Genomic DNA, 20,576 nt, shown 5'->3' on the forward strand with positions numbered 1-20,576 from the left:
TCCTTTACTACTTTATTGCAGGCAGCTGTCATGTGTAAAGTCTAAGGTTAAGAGCAGAAGACTTTTCTTCATTCTGCTGAGAATACTTGTCTTATTGGAAAAAAGGACACTCAACCAAGAGCCCTTAAAACAACCCACATTTAAAGTAACCCATAAAACGTACTTCAGTTCTTTGTCAGCAACCAAGGGAGCAAAGACAAAACCAGCCTCAGGCCCAGGGATGGAACTCGGATGCAGTAGTGAGGAAGTGCACTGTGACCCAAAGAAATGCACGACCATGGGCTGAGGGCCACAGCACAGCCAGAATAGCTGAGCACACTTTTCTGTGCTCAGGATGTGACTGGATGCTCTTGTTTAATCCTCAGGTCAGTGCTAGCAGTGAAGGTCCTACCAGAGTGCCCTTTTCACAGCTGAAACTGGGGCGGACTGAGTACCCTGTGCAGGGGGCATCCAGACATTCTGATACAAACCCAGGTCCGGTGGACACAGAGCCTGTGTTCTCAGCCTCTGGCACCATTTTGTTGCTGGACTTTTGTAGACAGTGACACAATTGATTTGGGATCTTAATCAATGTTGCCTGGAGTAACTAACATTTAATTCTAGAAAACTTGCCAGGAAACAGATTAAATTAAGCCCAACTGTATCCGGAGATACTCCTTGATCCCTGACCCGTTGACCTTTTATTTACTTTGTGTCTATGGACTAATATGAAGATTATACACATTGTACCATGCTCAAGATTCTAATTTGCTGGGAAGACTTAAGATTCTGTGTAATTGGGGTGCCTGGGTGGCTAAGTCAGTTGAGTGTCCGACTCTTGATCTTGGCTCAGGTCATGATCTCAGGGTTTGGGAGTTCAAGCCCAAGGTTGGGCTCTGCACTGGCAGTGCTGGCAGTGTGGAACCTGCTTGGGATTCTGTCTTTCCCTCTCTCTGCCCCTCCCCTGCTCACACTCACACACACTCTAAATAAATTAATTAATTAAAAAAAAGACTCTGTATAATTATAAAACATATATTATGTGTGCGATATAAGGTCCTCAAATTGTCTCCCAGATATCATTCACTCATTCCACAAATAATTTTTGAGTACCTTTGTCTCTTGCTGTTATGGGGGATACAGCAGTGACAAGGAAATCAAAGATTGCTATGCTCTTAAGAACCTATATTCTAGTGGGGGAAGCAGACAATGAATGAAAGAGAAAAGTAAATATGCTAGCACGTTAAACAGAAGTGCCAAAGAAGAAAACTGAAGCAAGAAAGGGGCATTAGAAGTGCTGGAGGCAGGGTCTGCAATTTTATTTATTTTTTATTTAAAAAATGTTTATTTATTTATTTTGAGGGAGAGAGGGAGCAAGTACAAGTGATCACACATGAGCGGCGGGGGGGGGGGGGGGTGACAGAGAGAGGCAGACGGTAAGGGGGAGAGAATTCCAAACAGCTTCCATGCTCAGTGCCAAGGCTGACATGGGGCTCGATCTCACAACTGTGAGATCATGACCCGAACTGAAATCAAGAGTTGGACACTTAACAGACTAAGCCACCCAGGCATCCCGAGGGTCTGCAATTTTAGACTGAATGGCTGCAGTAGATGATATCTGAATAGAGCCCTTAATAAAAAAATAGGAATTGATGTCTTTGAATATGTTTTCAAGCAAAAGCTCCTAAAAGGTAAAAAACATTATGTGTTACGGCACGTAGAAGCCAGAAGACTATTGCAAACAATTGATAAAGGCTTAGCAACATACTTTATGATACATATGTATGATACACACGTACATATTCCTGACATATTAGTGCCAAAACACATGGGCTAGTACTAAAATACACTCACTTAATGGTGTATTTTGAATTCTAAGTATACGACACATAATTTTTTGGTATGTTTTTTAAAATATTTCATGGGACATACACTAAAAGTTATTTATATAAAATTCAGATTTAAGTGGGTATCCTGCATTTTTATTTGCCAAATATGACATCTTGATCTTGGACAAATCAGTACCTCAGCATCTTCATCAGGAAAATGTAAATAAAAATTCTTGCAAAATTGGGGCGAAAGGTTTCCATTTGTGCTTTCAGGCAGAACAAAAAAGACAACAAAAGGATTTTAAAATAATTAAGTTAGAAGATATATCCATGGTCAGAATTTAGAAACACACACTTAGCAAGGTGTTTAATATTAGTTGTCTATAATTTTGTACTTCCGAAAGTCCCTGAACTGGGAAACTTCAGGCTTGAGGGACAGGAGAATGCTAATGACAGGTACCCCGGTGGTAGCTTCCTTTCGTGACCTCTGTTTCTCCTTTGAGTGGGGTCACAAGGTAACTTGTGGGTTGAGTTAATTTTGAGTGACAGTTCTAGCACTTTAAAGCCTGAATTAGGCCAGGGCAGAGACTTGTGGAGACAAAGGAAACTTCAGAGGTAATTTACCATTTCTTTTTCATGCTTTCAGTGGGAAAACTGAGGCCTAGAAAGGCTGATGTGACTTGTCCAAGTAAGTCAGAGGTAAGAGGAGTCTAACATCCACATTCTTTGGATGATGCTCTTGTCACTAGTATACCCACCAAAGGTGGTATATTTAACCCTGTTTTCCTCCTTTAATTATGAAAGCAGTGCTCAGTTCAGAGAAATAAAAGCAAGAAATCCTGAAATAAAGTGCATGATAGATAAGCAGGCACTAAACGATGAGGCCCAAAGACAGATGAGGGAGGGGGCGTAGGGAGAAACAGTTGAGGGAATTTTTAAAAACTGAAGTGAAAAAGCCTAAACTAGATTGTATGCAGTCAGCAACGTCACAGTGGAGAAGTCAAGGACAGACAGCAAGCAGGGCAATGCTCATGTGACTAGACTTGGAGGTATGGATTGAGAGGGACTGTGATCTAAAGAGAAAGTGGCTGATGAACTGCCCAGTCAAAAGGAGAGAAGTAGCACCGAATTTACTTTTTAATTTTAACTTTTTTTTTCAAGTAGGCTCCATACCCAGTGTGGAGCCCAACACGGGGCCTGAACTCAAGACCCTGTGACAAAAACCTGGGCTGAGATCAAGTCAGATGTTTAACTGACTGAGCCACCTAGGTGCCCAATTTTAACTTTTTATTTTGACTTAATTTCACATTTATAGTAAAGATGCAAGAATAACATATGAAATTTTGTATACTCCTCAGAATGTTCTCCAAATATTAGCAATATATACATTTGTCTTATCCTCTCTCCTCTCTTTCTCTCGGTACATGTATACTGATATCCGTATACACAAATACATATAATTTTTTTCTGAACCATTTGAGAGTCAGTTGCACCTTGTGTCCCTTTATCCCTAAATACTTCAGTGTGTGCTTCTTAAATTTTTTTTTTAATGTTTATTTATTTTTGACAGAGACAGAGACAGAATGAGAGTGGGTTAGAGGCAGAGAGAGAGGGAGACACAGAAGCAGAAGCAGGCTCCAGGCTCTGAGCTGTCAGCACAGAGCCCGACGCAGGGCTCGAACTCACGAGCTGTGAGATCATGACCTGAACCTAAGTCAGATGCTCAACCGGCTGAGCCACCCAGGCGCCCCAGTGTGTGCTTCTTAAAAGCAAGGGCATTCTCTATATGATGAGGTAAAATAACCAAAATCAGGAAATTAATATTAATACAATATTATTATCCAATGTTTAGGCTGTCTGGATTTTGCCACCTGTCCCAATAATGTCTTCTATAGAAAAGGCAAATTCTGGACCATACACTGCATTCAGTTGTTATGTTTCTCTAGTCTCCTTTCATCTGAAACAGTTCCTTAGTCTTCCTTTGTGTTGCATTTTAAAACCTATAGATCATTAATTTTGGAAGAGGTCTTTCTGGTTTGTCTGCTGTTTCTTCATGATTAAATTCAGGTTATGCACATTTGGCAGGAAATCCACCGAAGTAATATTGTGTTCTTCCTCAGTGCATCATGAGGAGGAAGATGTTGTCAATTTGTCCAATTACTGGTGATGCTAACTTTCAACACTTGGTTAACGTAGGGTCTGCCAGACTGCCCCACTGTCTTTTTGCAATCACTAAGTATCTCATGGAGATTTACTCTGTGATTATGTAAAAAGCTTGTTAACTCCTTAAACTTTCCCTACTAGTTTTAGCATCCGTTGATGATTTTTGTCTAAAATAATGGTTATTTTAGCAGTTGCCAAACAATGATTTTCTGTTTTCATCATTCCTTTTACATTTATTATTTCACAGTTTATTGCAAGGAAAAGCTCACCCTGTTTCTTCTTTTCTTCATCTTCCTTTCCCTCCCTCCTCTCATTCTCTCCCTCCCTCCCTTCCATCTATCAATATAGACTAGTGGATTCTTATTTTATTCAATACACTATATTCTTTTATTATCATTATTTACTTTGATACTGAATTGTCCTCGATTTGGCACTAGCTTAATTTTTTTTTTTAAGTTTGAGAGAGAGAGAGAGAGAGAGCATGCGCACACATGTGCACGTGAGCAAGTGGGGGAGGGGCAGCAAGAAAAGGGGAGAGAGAGAGAATCCCAAGCAGGCTCCATGCTGTTATCAAGGAGCCCAATTCGGGGAACCCATGAACCATGAGATCCTGACCCGAGCCGAGGTCGGAAGCGTAACCGGCTGACCCACCCAGGCACTTCAGCACTGACTTCATTTTAGAGTTAGGAACCACAGATTTCAAAATGAATGTCTCAGAAAAGAATGTAGAACACTAAAAATTACATAGGGAAAGGTGGGTACTTCAGAGAGAGCAACAATAACTCCTTCTTTATTACTATTCATGAATATGTTTTATGTGTCAGGTAAGATACACTTTATCTACGTTATCTCACTGGACATTCTCAACCTGGTGAGGTAGACATCGTGTCATTTTGTCTTCCATTTAATGATGAGGAAATGGAGCAAATGAGCTCATCAAAGCCTTACTTACCCTCAGCAGCAGCAGGTCTAGCCCTTGCTCTCAACCACCAGGCAACTCCACAAATAGGTGTGGAAATCTTCAGGAAAGGAAAAAGTCTTAGAAGCAAGTCTGCACTGTTACTGAGGGTAGCTGGACATTTGTTCCAGAGTTTATAGAGTCATCTGAACTTTTTGCATTTTTACAAATGGGGCGTTTGGAAACTGTCTACAAGTCTGTCATCAGTCTAGGAGCTTTCCTAACCTGCACTGTGGAAACTGTCCCAGCCCTGCCTGAAATCCTGTGAAGGAAGCATAAAGAAAGAGTTAATTTGAGCCAAAGTCTACTGACACAGATTCAGAAAAACATGAGTTGGCCAAGTCACCTGGGGAAGCGTTCCCATGGGTCAAGACAAGTGAGAGCCAAATTTAGGAAGAGAAAAGAAAACTGAGGGAACAGCAGAGCAGAGATTCTTAAGAAAGTTGGTATCTATTCAAGCCTTTAGATCCCAGGTGAAGACAGGGCTGTAGCTTTGTCCTCCTAACAGGCTAACAGATCAGATCCTTCTTCCTGCAACAATACCACGGACTCCACCACTGCCACACCACCACTTTTAATATGAAATTACAGATACTATGAGATTGCACTTGGGTGAAAGAAGTATGTGGCATGCTAGAGAAACTAATGGAAACAACAGCCCTGCCTTAGAGGGAAAAGCACAATTGGATCTGAGAATAACATCCTTACACTCCCAGGAGGAACGAACTAAAAATAAAAGACAACAAGGTGCTTGTGCTTCCTGCCAGTCAGTAAATCCAATAAGCAAAGGAGATGCCTCAACCTGGCGCTGGGTAGTTAACCGTCAGCCTGACTCCCTCCACCCGAGAGCAGCCATGTGGCTCTCAGAGCTAACAGCTGCCAAGCAGAACCCCTCAGATTAACCCATAGGTGGTGTTGAACCACTTCCCATTAAGATATTTGCAAAGCAAACAAAAATGATAGCCCCACTCTGAGTGCTGGGAGCGGGCCAGGAGCGCTGGCTGTTCTTGTTGACACAAAGAGCTCTCCGGGGAAGGTCTGGGCCAGAGCAAGGAAGGCCACTCCTGCCTGCGTCTCCAGACTGTGTTGATTTTAGGCCATTAGAATCTTAGTAACAGGGTCTGTTTATTATCTAATTTCCCAATCACAGCAGTCGCTAGAGCCCTGTTTCACCAAAGCTCTCTATTCCTGTCTTCCTGACCTACACCATTGAGATGAAAAGAAAAAAACTCCAGCCTCCTTCTGTTTTGTCTGCTCATCAAGGAGGCAAGTCTGAGAAGTCACTGAGGTGCACACAGAAAGAGTGTGGCATCACTACTGTCAATGGCTGCTGTGGCCAACACTTGCTCAGGTCCTTCACAGTTTAAAGTGACTGGGGCAATACTAATGGGAAATATGCTGGAATATTTGTGCCCTGCAGGTACAAGCCAAATGCCACAGAATCCACAAAATACATATGGAACAGAAACACTACTGTTTTTCCTTTTAACCCAAAGAAAATGAAATAAAGTTAACAAGGCTGTAGAAATATATAAAGTTATTCTTCCTTCAACCTGTAAGATTATAATCTAGGTTTCCTTAAGTATTGATGATAAAACACTTTTATCTAGAATTCATTTTTACACAAATTTTGTTTCCTGCAATATTTTCATCTTGAACAAGTTTTCTTTTCTCAAGTTTGTTTTTTCTTTCAAAATAGGCTCAATATGCAAAGATTTTTTTTTTTTTTTGAGAGAGAGAGAGAGAGAGAGAAAGAACAAGCATGGGGAAGGGTATAAGAAAGGGAGAGAGAGAATCTTAAGCAGGCTCCATACCCAGCATGGAGCCTGATGTGGGGCTCGATATCATGACTGTGAGATCATGACCTGAGCTGAAATCAAGAGTTAGACGCTTAACCGACTGAGCCACCCAGGTGCTCTGCAAAGGTATTTTTGCCAAAAACTCACTCTGAGCCTGAACATAGCAAAGGTATGGATGAGGATACAAGCAAAGTAGGTATCAGAGATGTACTGAATTTCTAGAATTTCCTACACTCACAAAATGGGTAATGTAGGACGGGAGCAAGGGATGATGAAACGGTCAGAAGAATTTGCCAAATTTTGTCGTTCCTTGAAACTGGCCTTTAGATTAGAAACCAGAACTTTAGGGATGTAGGTATCAATTGTATACGGAGAGAGACAAACAGAAACTGAGAGAGAAGAAAAGGAAAGAAAGAAGGAAAAGGAGAGAGCTAAAGAGAGATGGAGATTTCTTTAGTAAAAGTACAGGTTATCATTCTGAACAGTTGATTTTTTATAAAAAAAATAAGGGGGGGGAGTTATTTGCTACTTAAAGTATAAAGTGAAAGAGCAACTTCCACCTTTCAGTATAAACTGAACATATCATTCAGTTTTAGATGATATTTATCCAAATAAAATTAAGTGTCACTGGACCAAAGCTCTCTGTAAATGTGCAGGTTTTCCAGAAAGAAAGTAAATCCAACATTGCAGGTCAACTCCACAGAGCTCACGCCATCATTCGCTGACAGCATCACTTGCTGATGTGTCCACAGGGGATCACATTTAAGGCCTCGGTGGGTGATGCGGTAACTGCGGCTATACATGAGGTTATGTCGAACACACCGAAATTGGTTCTCATGTCAAACTGTCCAAACCATTTCTGGAGATGCTCCATGTTTGTCTGAGACACCAGGCCCAAAACACTGACTTGAAGTGTGGATCTCGTGCTGGGGTGGCTCAGTCAAATATTTTGACTCTTGATCTCAGCTCAGGTCATGATCTCATGGTTTGTGAGTTCAAGTCCAGCATCAGGCTCTGTGCTGACAACACAGAGCCCGCTTGGGATTCTGTCTCTCTCTCTCTCTCTCTCTCTCTCTCTCTCTCTCTGCCCCTCCCCCACCCGCTTTCTCTCTGTCTCTCGCTCTCTCTCAAAATAAATAAACAAACTTCAAAAAATGTGTTCTAATATTTCTGCTTAAGTTCACTATGTCTGGATCCTAGCAGCTAACTCTAAATTAAGATAGTAACCATAGGCAGTTACCTGCCAATAACTCTGCTTCATAAAGAAAACACATAATTAAGCATCTTCCCAAACTTGGGTCTTAATTTTTTTTTAAGTAGGCTTCACACCCAGCATGCAGCCCATTGCAGGGTTTGAACTCATGACCCTGAGATCAAGACCTGAGCTGAGATCAAAAGTCCAATGCTTAACTGACTGAGCCACTCAGGCACCCCAGGTCTCATTTCTGAGTTAGGAAGTTAGATCCATTACAGAAAAATGAGACGATGTTAACATTTCCGTTCACTTATTTTGTTAGCACTGTTGGGTTTCTGAGAAAGCCAGATTCCTACTTTATCAAAAATCAATTATTATGTTGAAGTCAAACTCAACATAAATAAGAAGCATTTCTTGAGGGAAAACTAATTAAATTTAGCTTTGGATCCAACAGAAGTAAAAATTCATTCATCCGTTCATCAATTACCCTTATGCTTATAATGGCCCAAGATCCAGATTCGGCTGTTATCCAGAAATGAGTGACAGTTTCAACCCTGGAGTTTATTATCACATATAGATTATAGTAATAACAGTTAACATTTCTGTGCATTTACTACACGTCTGGTAGTCTTCTAAACATTTCCTATAATTTATTCTCACAATGGTTATAGGAGATAGGTACCATTATTAGGCATGTGTTTAACTTGCCCAAGGTCACTGAGCTAGTTGGACACGGACCTGAGCCTAGACAGAAGCAATCTGGCTCCAGAGTCCATAGTCTAAACTGCTTCCTCTGCCTGCATGGTGCCCCTGAACACAGTGGACAGGAGTCAAACTCGGATGCTGGTGGGGCCAGGCCATGAATTAAGCAGTCTGTGAGTAGGAATCAATGGAAGACACCCTCTACTCGGTCCCAGCAGACTGCTGCTAGATACAACAATTTTTTAAAGCGATCAGAAATCTGAATTGTTCCATGAAGTCTTTCTATTTTTATAAGTTGGAAACTAAATTAAGAATTTTAAAAACATTGTTCAGGCCAACCAAAATACGTCTGCAGACCATATTCTACTCAATGACTGTATGTGTACATTTTTCAGCTTATAGAATATGGTCCAAAACATTTTGTGCATCTTTAAGCCTCCCACATCTTGGCTCCTATCTGCTTTATTGCCCGTTATAGTTCTCCCTGCATCACGTCCCTCCCACCACACCCTCTGCCTTCATCCCACTGGACACCTCGCCTTCATGTTGTGCCCCCTGCACATCATGCCTCTGGACCATGGTTCACTCTTTCTCCCACCTGGGATGGTCTTCTCCTAGTTCTAGTCTGTTTCAAAACCCTGCACGAGGTGCCACATGGGTGATAGCGTGAAGGATGAGTAAAATATTCCAGGTAAAGAAAGAACTGGCAAGGAAATTCTATTCAGGAGGAATAGCATGGACAGGTATACAGAAACAGGAAAACAAAAGACATACTGAAAATCACCAAACAGCTCCAGATAATTTTAAAAGAGGGCACTAGCCTTTGGAATCTGGTCCTCCAAAAAGAACTTGGACTGCTGACATTCTTGACATCCACAATCCTTCTAAAAGGGTCTTTTGCATAAGGATCACTGATCCACTGATGATTTAAGGTTTGCTGAAATAGTTCGGATAAATATTTATGTACAGCCATAAGCAACTCCACAAGGAAAAATATAACTCAAAACAGATTTTTCCTTGAAGCTCCTTTCAGCTGGTGATAAGATTTCTGGCTTCAAAAACGGTTTGAAAATAAATGTGACCAATTAGTACTTTAAAAATCAAGAAACTCCAAGAAGGCCCTAACAATCGAGTAAGCTCTGGAAGTTACCACTTGAGGCTGTGCCAGTGAAACCCTGGCCATATTGGCAAGGGTGAGTCGGGCCCAAACTCAACCTCACGTTTATCCCTGACATAAAAGCCAGGAACACAAGAAAATAAAATATGACCCTCACGTTAAAGCAGAGAGTGAGGGCTGTGCAAAGTTTCTAAAGTGCTGGGATCCTCAATGCGTATTTTAGTCTAAAGCCCTACAGCTAAGCCAGAGGAGCCTTGACTCTTCACCTCAGGCTAGCTTGCACAGACTACTGTTGCTACCACTTCCATCACCATAACCAACAGCAGCGTGTTATCATCCCGTGAGCATTTACCATGCGTCTAGAGCTATGCTAGTTCCCTCGCAGAGATCATCTCCAATCCTCACAATCACGCCCTTTCTGCAGCCCAGGACACCGAGTTTCAGAAAGACGAAGGAATTTGACCGAAGACTCGTAGTTCATAAGAAGCTGAACCATGATTTAAACTCAGGACTGTCACCAAGGCCCATCTGCTTTCTACCCAAAGGAGATAACACACAGCGTATCTCCCACATCACGAGCACTTCCTAGAAGAAGGCCACCACCTCTACCACTGCGCCCATACCTGCCGCCACCCTCCTTCGGTGTCCAAGTTCCTCTAATGCCTAGTGCATTAACTTGGCCCTGGCAGTAGGCACTTGGCTGGAGGGCACCGGCTTCCGGAGGGGGAGAAACAGAAGTGGAAGGAAAAAGGAGCACGGGAACTGAAGGGTGGGAGAGGAAAGGTCCTCCTGATACATAAGGAAAGTTTTGTTTTGTTTAATCTTCTTAGCACTGCCACATATTTCTGCGGGGACCCCCCACGCAGTGTGTGTGTCAAGATATGTGGCAATCTGTACTTTTACAGCCCACATGAAGATCTGGCCCACAGTTGGCCCTGACTGGGAGGCTGTTTCTCTGGCTCATCCATTCTGAGGTCAGCCCAATTGGCTCCAAGCCCCAGAGTGGGAGAAATATGTGCTCGCTTTCCCCTCTTGCGAGGTGCCAGCTCTCCTCGAGCTGCCTGAGTCATGAAGATTCCCGTCACTCGGAGTCCGAATCCTCCCTGAAGTGGCCCACAAGGAAGCGGTTTCTCTGGAGGTGTGTAACGAGCTGCCGGGTAGAAACATGTGCACCAGCATTATCAACCTCCTGCCTCCGTTATAGGGGCTTCTTGTTATATAACAACAGGCTAGCTGTGCTAAAGAATGTCAAATAAAAGCCTGGCAAGAGCTTTGCCATATGCAGGCCAAATTAAATTAAGGAGCATAATCCTCACTATTGTACTTATCAGCATTAAAATAGAGGATTACCATCATGGGAACAAAGCCTCATGACATAAAAGACTATTTCCTTTCTGCCATTCACTGTACACAGTTACAGGCTCATGTAGGAAGCGGAGCGGAGAAGGGCCACACCAACCACTGATTTCTCCTTTCAACCTGAAGCTGCCTTCTCCCTAGCCAAGTTAGCCCCCACCCCCTCATGCACAGATGGGAGCATCTTCTCCATGAGGCTTTAATCCCAAGAATTCGGTGCTGGAGTTCTCTCCACCAATCACAGGATGACGGTTTTATGCCCACCAGGGTTTTTCCCTTAGCTGGTTGTGATTTAAGATTTGTCACAATGACATTTATAGAGAGCACAGAGCAGAAAAAGCCATGGGCTAAGCATTTGGAACCTGGAACCTAGACAGGCAGCAGAATGTATCAGTAACTTAAAAGTGTCAGCTCTGGAGTCAGAAGGCCTGCGTCCAAATCCTGACTCTGTCACTTTACTGGGCAATATTGGCAAATTACTTATCTTTTTCTTAAAGCTTATACAAAGGCAATTTATTAACAGAAAACAATAATTTGAGAAATCCTGTTCATAGACGGTGACCACAGCAACCCCCCTTCCTACAGGTGCTATCAGAGGGGATGGGGGTGGCTTCCTCAATCTGCCCGATCTTCATTCCTGAGTGGACAATGGCTCTGAGGGCTGACTGGGCTCCAGGGCCAGGGATCTTGGTCCTATTTGCTCCTGTGGCCTGGAGTTGGATGTGGAGGGAAGCGGTGCCCAGCTCCTTGTACCTTTGGGCTACATCCTGGGCAGCCAACATGGCAGCAAAGGGAGAGGACTCATCTCGGTCAGCCTTCACCTTCATCTCACTAGTCACAAAGCAGATGGTTTCCTTGCCAGAAAGATCAGTGACCTGGACAATAGTGTCACTGAAGGATGCAAAGATGTGGTGGACACCAAACACATTTTCTCCTTCAGCCACTTGAGATCTGAGGCTGATGACCTGTTCTTCCTTCTTTTCCTTCCCCTTGAGAGGTGCGATTTCCGCATGTCTTCTCCAGACTCCACCACCAGAAAGCAAATTACTTGTAATACCGTAACGTCAGAAATTATACAATGTGTACCTCTTTCATAGGGTAATCTAAGGATTAAATAAGGTAGTACATGCAGAACACTTAATATAGTGCCCCAAATTTGTTAATAAATGCCAAATGTTAGTTGTTTTTATTGCTGGAGAGAGAAGCTCTGGTTTCAAACGCGACCTGCCATTTATTCTCTGTGTGACACTGTGTGACCCCTCCAGACTAGCTGATTAGGGGCAGGACTAGGTAAATCTGATACATCCAACGCAGCACTGGTCTCTAGGCAAGCTTTGGGGACTACAGTCTTGGCCTTCCCAGTTTGGTTTACTTATCCATAAGACGGGTCGGTAATGCCAGCCAAAAGGCTTGGATAAGAATCACGTGAGATAGCCGGAAAAGGACCTGGACTCACAACAAATGTTGAGTGACTCTGAAGGATTATGTTGTTCTTATTCTCAGCAATAGTTCTTGTCAGGTTTGGGTTTTCCTTATGAGCTCTTCCCTCTGATTTTGCCTTTTCTTTACCTTTCCCTAGTACCTGTCTGATCCCATCACTACTACTTCAGGACTCTTCTGGCACATTTTGTTGGTTGGTTCTCCAACCCCTTTCTTCTTTGCCTACAGCCTATTTGCAGAAGCTGAAAATTCCCATGCTCATGTTCTCAGCTTTCCTTGTAGCTCCCTGGCAGATTCTGGCCAGTGAGATGAGAGGAGAGTGTCCTAGGGACTTCTGGGAAAGGCTTCCATCCTGACGAACAGAGAGAGACTCCTGAGGAGAACCCCACCCGCTTCCCATCCACCTCTTCCTTTCTGCTTTGGACACTGCCACGTGAGGAAGTATTGCTTTAGTGCTGCTTCAGCCACCTTGCAACCATAAGTAGGGGCACGCTGATGCACTGAAAATAGCAAAGAGATGAAAAGGCCTACCTCCTTAATGACATCCCTGAGCAACTGAGCCAGCACTGGAACTTTTGTCTTCAGACCTTTATCTCAAGGGATTCTTAAACATATTGGTTGGAGGGTCTGTTAATTGCTGCTAAGAGCATCATCATTGGCATGACTCAGCTTTCTTCTTTGCCTGCCCATCTCTTTCCCTGTTGCTCTCCCCAGTTTCCTTCCTGTCAACCCCTGGGTTGATCCACAGGGCACTGAGGTGACCATCAACACAGAGGGCAAAATGAGACCCCTAACCCCCTGGGGCAGGCATATCTTGACACCCTATCTAATGAATTATTCTGGATCCTATTGTTGCTGCCCCTACCCAAAGACTGAGCAGGAAAAACATTTATTTCGTAAAAATCTGAGCTCTAAGAGTGGCCTTGGATGTCAGCTCAATAAACATATTGAGTACCTACTGCGTGTATTGGAAACAGAAAGAAATAAGATTCAACCCTCACTTATGAGAAGCTGACCTCCTAGCACACAGTCAACCACACCACCAGGCAATATGTGAAGCGACAGAGAGTGATAAACCAAAGTGTGGTCCTAGGACCCTGTCTGTGAGCTGTTCCTACTCACTCAATGTCATAAGGAGCTTGTGCCAGAATGTACTTTATTACCAAGTACATTATTTAGCTCTGCTGATATTTTTTTCATAGCCAGACTTCCTCGATGAAGAAAGCAGTGGGTTGATTGACATTCTGATATGAACTCATTATCTTGTTGTGAACCAGCATTCTGAGTAGCACTGTTAAAAATGGACTACAAAGATTCAAGGAGCATTGAAGAGAATTAAGGTCTTCATAGAGGGAAGGGATATGACCATGTGTCTTGATGAGATAGCTAAGAACTGAACAGAAAGGCATGAGCAGAGAGAACAGAGGTAGTTACATTGGTAAAACGGTAAGTCTGACCCCACAGGCTGCATATAGGGACGTACTGGAGGTGAGTCTGGAAGACAAAGCAGAGCAAGACACAAAGAGACTTGACGTGGCAGACTGAGAAGTCTGAACCTCTTTTGGTCTAAAATGGGAAGCCATTAAAGTTCTTTGAAAAGCCAGAATATACTTTAGGATAATTGATCAGGTGTCAGAAATAAAAGCTGGTCTATAAAGAAGAGAAAAGGGAGAGAGGGAGAGAGAACAAGATAATGGTAGGGCTGGACCAGAGAAGGATGCTAAGAAAATGATTGGAGGTGGAGTTAAATGAGAGGTAGGGATCAAAAATGGCTGCCAGGTTTCAAGGCTAGGTCACCAGAGTGTTTATTCAACTCACAAGAGTGGGGGCAGAGGGGTCAGGCAGAAAAGGTGCTTTGGTGGGAACTTTTCTGCTGAGGCCCTGGTGTGGAAATCAGAACATGGTCAGCAGAACAGAATCCCAAGAACTGTGCTCACTCAGCTGAGAGTCGGGTGATAACAGAGCATACCAGCGAGACAGGATATCACTCAGGTGAGGAATAGAGAAGAAAGAAAGTCAAGGGCTTGGAGGGCTGCCCCATTCCAATGGTGGGTGGAAGAGCATGATGGGGCCAGAGAAGACAGAGACCAGGATGTCTTAGAGGAAGAACCTGAAGCCTGCAATGCTGCAGACAGCCACGGATGAGGGCAATTTGAGGACAGCACAGCCCACGGAACTGATGCCGCAGAGTCTGACGAAGACAAGGCTCTAGGAACTGGGAGCTGAACTTCCCAAGAGCAACTGTGGAGACAGAGGGAGGGCACAGATCAGATCGGATTTCAGGATTAAGGAGGGTGGTGGGGGAGGGAATGAGGCCCCAGACCAGGATGTTGGTCTGAGGAAGTGTGATGGTAAAAGTAACAAGAGGGAAGCCAGGGCCAAGAGTGGCCTTTTTTGCAAAATGGAGAGAAGTATAAGCAAAAGGGAGAAAGACACTAGAGAGAGAACGCCAGGGCGGGCTAAATGATGAGGGCAGGGCCACAATGAAGGCATTCACCTGTGCAAGGAGGGACCTGTAGCCTTTTGAGATGGGAGCAAAGGAAGAAAGAATAGCTGAAGAGAAAGAGAGATTCTGAGGTGGAGGGAAGTGAAGGTGAAGTTGGCTTACAGCTGTCCTGATACCGTATGTTAAAGTCAGTTACCAGCTGAGGTTGAGGGGAGTCAGGCAGTTGGAGGCATTGACCAAATTAGTTCACTGACTTGTCCAAGGTCTAACAGCTGGAAAATGTCAGCACTAACTAGGACCAGAACCCAAGTCTTCCACCTGCCAAGTTCAGTGGTCTTTCTGCTGCATCAGAAATTCTAAAGTTTGTTATTCTAGTATAGAGTATCTAGTATTATGTTCTATAATATTCCCTCAAGTACCCTTGGCTGAGCTATCCTACTGGGAAAGTAGTCTACTTTATAAGCAGTCCAACAACAGTTTGAGACCATTAGAGAAGTATTGATAATTTGTCAAGTCTCAAAAATATTAATAAGAAGCCTCAAGAGATTAAGAAATATTTTTAAAAAGTACAAATCAAAACTACTTCTTTTTCCAAGTGATGCAAAGAACTTTCTAGTGATCTGCTTCTTTCTCCAAATCCTGGAGTACACTTCTTAAAAAAAATTTTTTTTAATGTTTATTTATTTTTGAGAGAGACAGAGACAGAATATGAGTGAGTTAGGGGCAGAGAGAGAGGGAGACACAGAATCCGAAGCAGGCTCCAGGCTCCGAGCTGTCAGCACAGAGCCCGAGGCGGGGCTCGAACTCACGAGCTGTGAGATCATGACCTGAGTCTAAGTCGGACGCTCAACCGACTGAGCCACCCATGCACCCCTGGAGTAAACTATTAATGAAAAGTCCCTACAACCAATTTAGAGGAAAAGAAGAAAGATAAACTTCATTCTAGTTAGACCTTCCTTTTGCCACGGTCCACTCCTTCCTGTGGTTGTGTCCTCTTCCTGGTGACATGTGTGACAGGGCCTGAAAACCTTTTCTGGGTAAGGGTAGGTTGGGGAGTTTTCTGTGAAGAATAGGAGGCCTAGCCTAGGAGCTCCTTGAGTGTCCAGTGCTTGATGTCATGGCCTTGTCTGGTCTGACTTAGAGTGACATGAGCCTCCATTTGGCAGAGATACTGGTCTCTGCAGACCCGAGCAGTTCCTAGGTACACTGAAGATGGGGTGCTGCGGCCCTGGGCTGTAATGCTGTACTCTGAATTATATTTGACTAGAAACTGTGGGTAAATAGGAATTGATGCTCCCTTTTTGCTTCAGCGTAAACCAAGCTTTTTCAGTCTCGGAACTACTGTCATTTGGGGCTGGACAACTCATTGTCGTGAGGGGGCTGTGCTGTGCCTGGTAGGCTGTTTGGCACTATCCCTGGCCTCCACCCGCTAGATGGCATTAGTACACCTCCTCCCCCTAGAGTTGTGACAACCAAAAATATCTCCAGACATTGTTGAGTGTCCCGGGGCGGGGGGGGGGGGGGGAGGGGGGGGGGGGAAGTAGGGAAGAGAGGCAAAACTGTCCCCAGTTGAGAGAATCTGTTAAGGTTCATCAGGCAACTACCTGTTTTACCATGAAGAGAACCCAAATAGTGGGACTGCGCTCAGGTTGCGCTGTAGAATAAAGACTTTTGCCCACAGAGTAATGACGTCTGACCTGGGAGAATCTGATAAAAAAACACTTTTTGGCTCCACTGTCTCCAACTCACCAAAACACTGTTTGAAGTAGCTCTGTTTCAGTGTCCATTGGAACAGAGCACCTGAGTTTAAGATTGGGAATGCTTATAGATAAGACTCACCAATTTTTCTCAGTGATAGCAGGAGGGTTGCTTGAAGTATCTTCATGGCCATTGTTGAATTCTGTTTGTGGGATGACTTTACGATCTATAGAGCCCCTTAGAACTGAGAGAAAACAAACAAGAAGACAAACAAAATCCTTAGAGATCTATGGACAAGCTCAGAAATAGGCAGGGTTAGGTTTTAGAACACGTCTACACTCCGTAGCACCTCTCTCCTGCCCCTCCTGCTGTTCCACAGCCTTTGTCTATGACATGTCATCAAAACTGACCTGTTTTGTGATCCCAGCCAGCAAGTTGGGTAAAATCATTCATGGTTTTGGGAAAACAAGCTACCTTTCTCTGGCAACAGAGGTAACGGACTGAGCTCAGTGGCCCCCAGGTGAGGTAGACTGCAATGGTGGCAGCAAGAAGGGCACTGGGCGAGACAGCAGACCAGCTTCCGGTCCTAGACAGCAGGACAGGGCGGCCTGCTGACACAGATGGTAGGTCAAGGAATGGATTGTCACAATGTGGGTAGGACTGACTGTAAACAGGGAATCATTCCTAGAGTAACCCATTTCTACATTGTGAATGAGGACAGTTTACCAGTAAGTTTCTCAAGAGTGGGGGTAACAAATACAATTCCTCCTTTCAGTGACCCTGGCAGCCCAGCTGTAACTAATCAATCATGCCCCTCTTTTCCACTAAACCTTAATTTATCTTCAAGGTCCTTCCTAACATGCTTTACATCAGTGTTTCCCAAAGTGCAGATGCCACGTGATCACGACTTGATAGGGACAACCCATGAAGCATCAACATCGCTTAGAAACTTGTTAGAAATGCAAATTCTTGGGCACCACCCCAGACCTACTGAATCAGAATGTCCAGGGAGTGGGGGAGGGGCTGGCAACCTGTGTTTTTAAGAAGCCCTCAAGGTGATCCTGATCCGTGCTGAAGTTTGACAGACAATGCTCCAGATCAATGGTTCTTAATCCTAGTTGTATATTCAAATCACCCAGGGAAGATTTTTAAGTATGCCTGAGCCCAGCCCCTACAGATTCTGAAACTGACCCAGGGTGGGGTGGGGTTGGCTTCAATTTCAAGAAACTCTCTGGATGATTTAACCTGTGGTCAGGGCTGAGCATTTACAGTCTCACACAGTCACTACTAATCAAGAGAGACTGCACCTATTTGGTATCCTCATTTCAGATGCTCTAAAAGCATCCAAACCAAAATATAAACAGTGAAGATAATTTATAAATTTGGCAACTGTGACATACTGTAGAAGATGCATAAAATGTATAAGGTTGAAATTATAATGATAGAACACATAGCATGACAAAGATACAGTGCAGAAAAATAAATACAGAAATCAATTGTTTTATGTTGTCTATTCTGGGAAGACTACGCTCTGATTTTATGTTATTAGTTTGGTTCCTTAGACAAATATCTTTTGTGTAGAAGAAATGTAATTCTTCGAGCTATCAACGGTAGATAAGACCATCTGTTGTTGTTATTATTATTGCTATAAACACCAAAGGATAAAGACAAAAATTTTAAATGGAATATTATTACATTTTTATTATCACACAAAAAACATCATGACCAGACAGGGAAACAACAATGTTAAAAGAAGACAAAAAAGAAATTAAGAAAAATATCTGCAGCTTTTTAGAATTTCATTAACTTCCCTTCCCTGCCTTTCCTCCCATCTCTTGATTGACCAACTCCTCCCAGTAGAGGACCAGGCAGGTTTCCCCTTCCTGGAGATTCCAAAACACTGTTAGGCCTACGCTTACTTGTAATACCGTGGTAAGCAACATAAAAGCAAGAAGTGACATAAAAAGAAGAAAGAGGAGCCCACTTCAGGGCACAGATAACTCTGTTTGCTTATTAAGAAGGACCATTGATGGGAATAATCTTTAACCTTGTGCTCTGGCCCAATTCAGCTGGACCAAGAGCTACCATGCACTGATCAAAGCCCAGCCAGTATCACCCACGTGGAAAGCTGAGATTGTTGTTGTCTCCACCCATCTGAGATCTTCAGAATAAAAAGGAGCAACAGCAGTTCAATAGATTCAGAGAGGAAAAAACAAAGCAAGGAAAGATCACCAAGCCCCTTTTGGTTGGGGACTCTCCAGAGGAAGGTGCCATGTTTTTCCCCAGAGAGGAAGCTTCCACATCTTCACCTGGAACTTAGCAGATGCCCCTAGTTACTTTGCCTGGATTTACAATAAAAACCCATAGAATTTCTGTTCATGTAATTGAAGGGAAAACTTATTCCATGTTTCTTATTCATTTACACTTCAGTCATCAAAATATTGATTTTTAAGAGTTATTTGAAGTATAAAAATCAAACAGAAAACTTACAGAATATTCCTAATAAAGCTTAGATGAAGTCTGTTCTCCATCCTCCAGCTTTGCCTGGAGAGCAGGGAGAAGGATTTGAGTCAGAGTAAAGAGATAAACTTAAATAAGAAGGAGACTATCAAACTATTGAGTTCAGAGCAAAACTCAGTATTGTCAAATATTTTTAACTATGTCCTGGTGACAGCTGGAATCATCTGCATCTCTTTGGCAAATTAATTGCTACACAAGGAGATTGGAAAAGTGAAGATATGGAGAAAAACAGAAAGGTAAAATAGGGTGGTCCATTCTAAGTAAACAGATCAACTTAAAAGGAATGACACCAGTGACGTGGCTGAACAATGAAGAGCTTGAATTGCAGACTTGAGTACATCCAGGAGTGACAACAGAAGCTTCTCCAGATATGGATTCTCATTTCCTCAAAGAAGCATCCCTGAGTGTTCTGGTTTAATGAAATAAAGTAATGCTGGGACTCCTCCGAAGGAGTCGAATCCTTCCAAAGTCGGATTGAGCTCAATGAACCATTCATATTTCCCAGGAAAATCAAGCCAATTCTCCACTGGACCATTTTGGAATAAAATGGAGAAGATATGGCTGAAAACACCAGAGCAGGCAGTGCAAAGTCAAATGCCTTTGGGGTCACTCAGGTAACAAGAATGTGTGCACTGTCAGGCCAAGAGGGTGGCGGGGGCGGGGGGGGGGGGTGTTAGGGTTTGTGGTGAAGCAGAAAATATATGCCCCACCTAAAGACATTTGGGTTCAAAGTTTAAAAAAACAAACAAACAAACACTGTATCTGGTCAAACAAAACACATCTGTGTGCTGATTACACCAGAAGACCTCCTATTTGTGACTTCTGCTACGGAGAAAGGGTCTAGACCATGAGTCAGTAAGAGCTAGGCATCCTGTTTTTGAAAACGAAAAGGGTGTCATTGTCTCCACCCCAAAGTCTCCTCAAATTCAGGAAACACTGCTGCTCCCTGGGCTCTCCCTCTTCTCCTTCTCTCTTACTCCCTAACCTCCCTGCTCCAAGGTGAAGTCCCAGTTCTGTACTTCCTTGAAAAATAGGCTGCATGGCCAATTCCAAAGGAGCCAGATGTGCCCAGAAACTCCTTGCTGATACCCTGTAACTGCAAACTCTAGTGGAAAATCTGGGGCAACTCATCCTCACTTTTTAGAAACGCTGGCATTAGCATTAAGGGCCATATTTTTGAAAATCATAGTTTCTTCTTGCAGCAGAAGTCCAGGAAACTTCAAACTGCAAAAAGGGAAGATTCCAATATTTTTTCAATATTTAAAAACCACTAATTTAGTCTAATTCTCTCATTTTACGAGGATGTTAACTGGTGGAGGGCTTAGACCTTGAGTTTTAAGTTCTTGTCCACGGTGCTCCTTCCCACCATAAATG

At 43.3% G+C, this 20,576-nt stretch overlaps 2 protein-coding genes across 2 annotated transcripts in view; both read right to left on the bottom strand.

Moving 5' to 3' along the window:
* MYO3B (myosin IIIB) overlaps positions 1 to 20,576 on the bottom strand; it is a 407,188-nt gene that overhangs the window by 100,207 nt on the left and 286,405 nt on the right. The window contains exon 30 of the mRNA XM_049616047.1: positions 16,824 to 16,926. Coding sequence (XP_049472004.1) covers positions 16,824 to 16,926 — 103 coding nt within the window. The remainder of the gene's footprint in view (positions 1 to 16,823; positions 16,927 to 20,576) is intronic.
* Positions 11,632 to 12,724, bottom strand: LOC125910898 (40S ribosomal protein S14-like). Its single transcript, XM_049614443.1, has 2 exons — positions 12,681 to 12,724; positions 11,632 to 12,145 (listed from the first exon to the last, which is right to left on the bottom strand). Exons 1-2 carry the CDS (start codon positions 12,722 to 12,724, stop codon positions 11,647 to 11,649), a joined length of 543 nt encoding a protein of 180 aa, XP_049470400.1. The 3' UTR covers positions 11,632 to 11,646.

This window comes from Panthera uncia, assembly GCF_023721935.1.
Source record: "Panthera uncia isolate 11264 chromosome C1 unlocalized genomic scaffold, Puncia_PCG_1.0 HiC_scaffold_3, whole genome shotgun sequence".
Taxonomy (NCBI): Eukaryota; Metazoa; Chordata; class Mammalia; order Carnivora; family Felidae; genus Panthera; species Panthera uncia.

Bases quoted from the DNA above. Each gene is read 5' to 3' on its own strand.
- LOC125910898 (XM_049614443.1), bottom strand. From the start codon at position 12,724: ATGTGCCAGAAGAGTCCTGAAGTAGTAGTGATGGGATCAGACAG. The intron at 12,146-12,680 runs GTACTAGGGAAA...CGGTATTACAAG, and splicing joins GTAGTGATGGGATCAGACAG to TAATTTGCTTTCTGGTGGTG.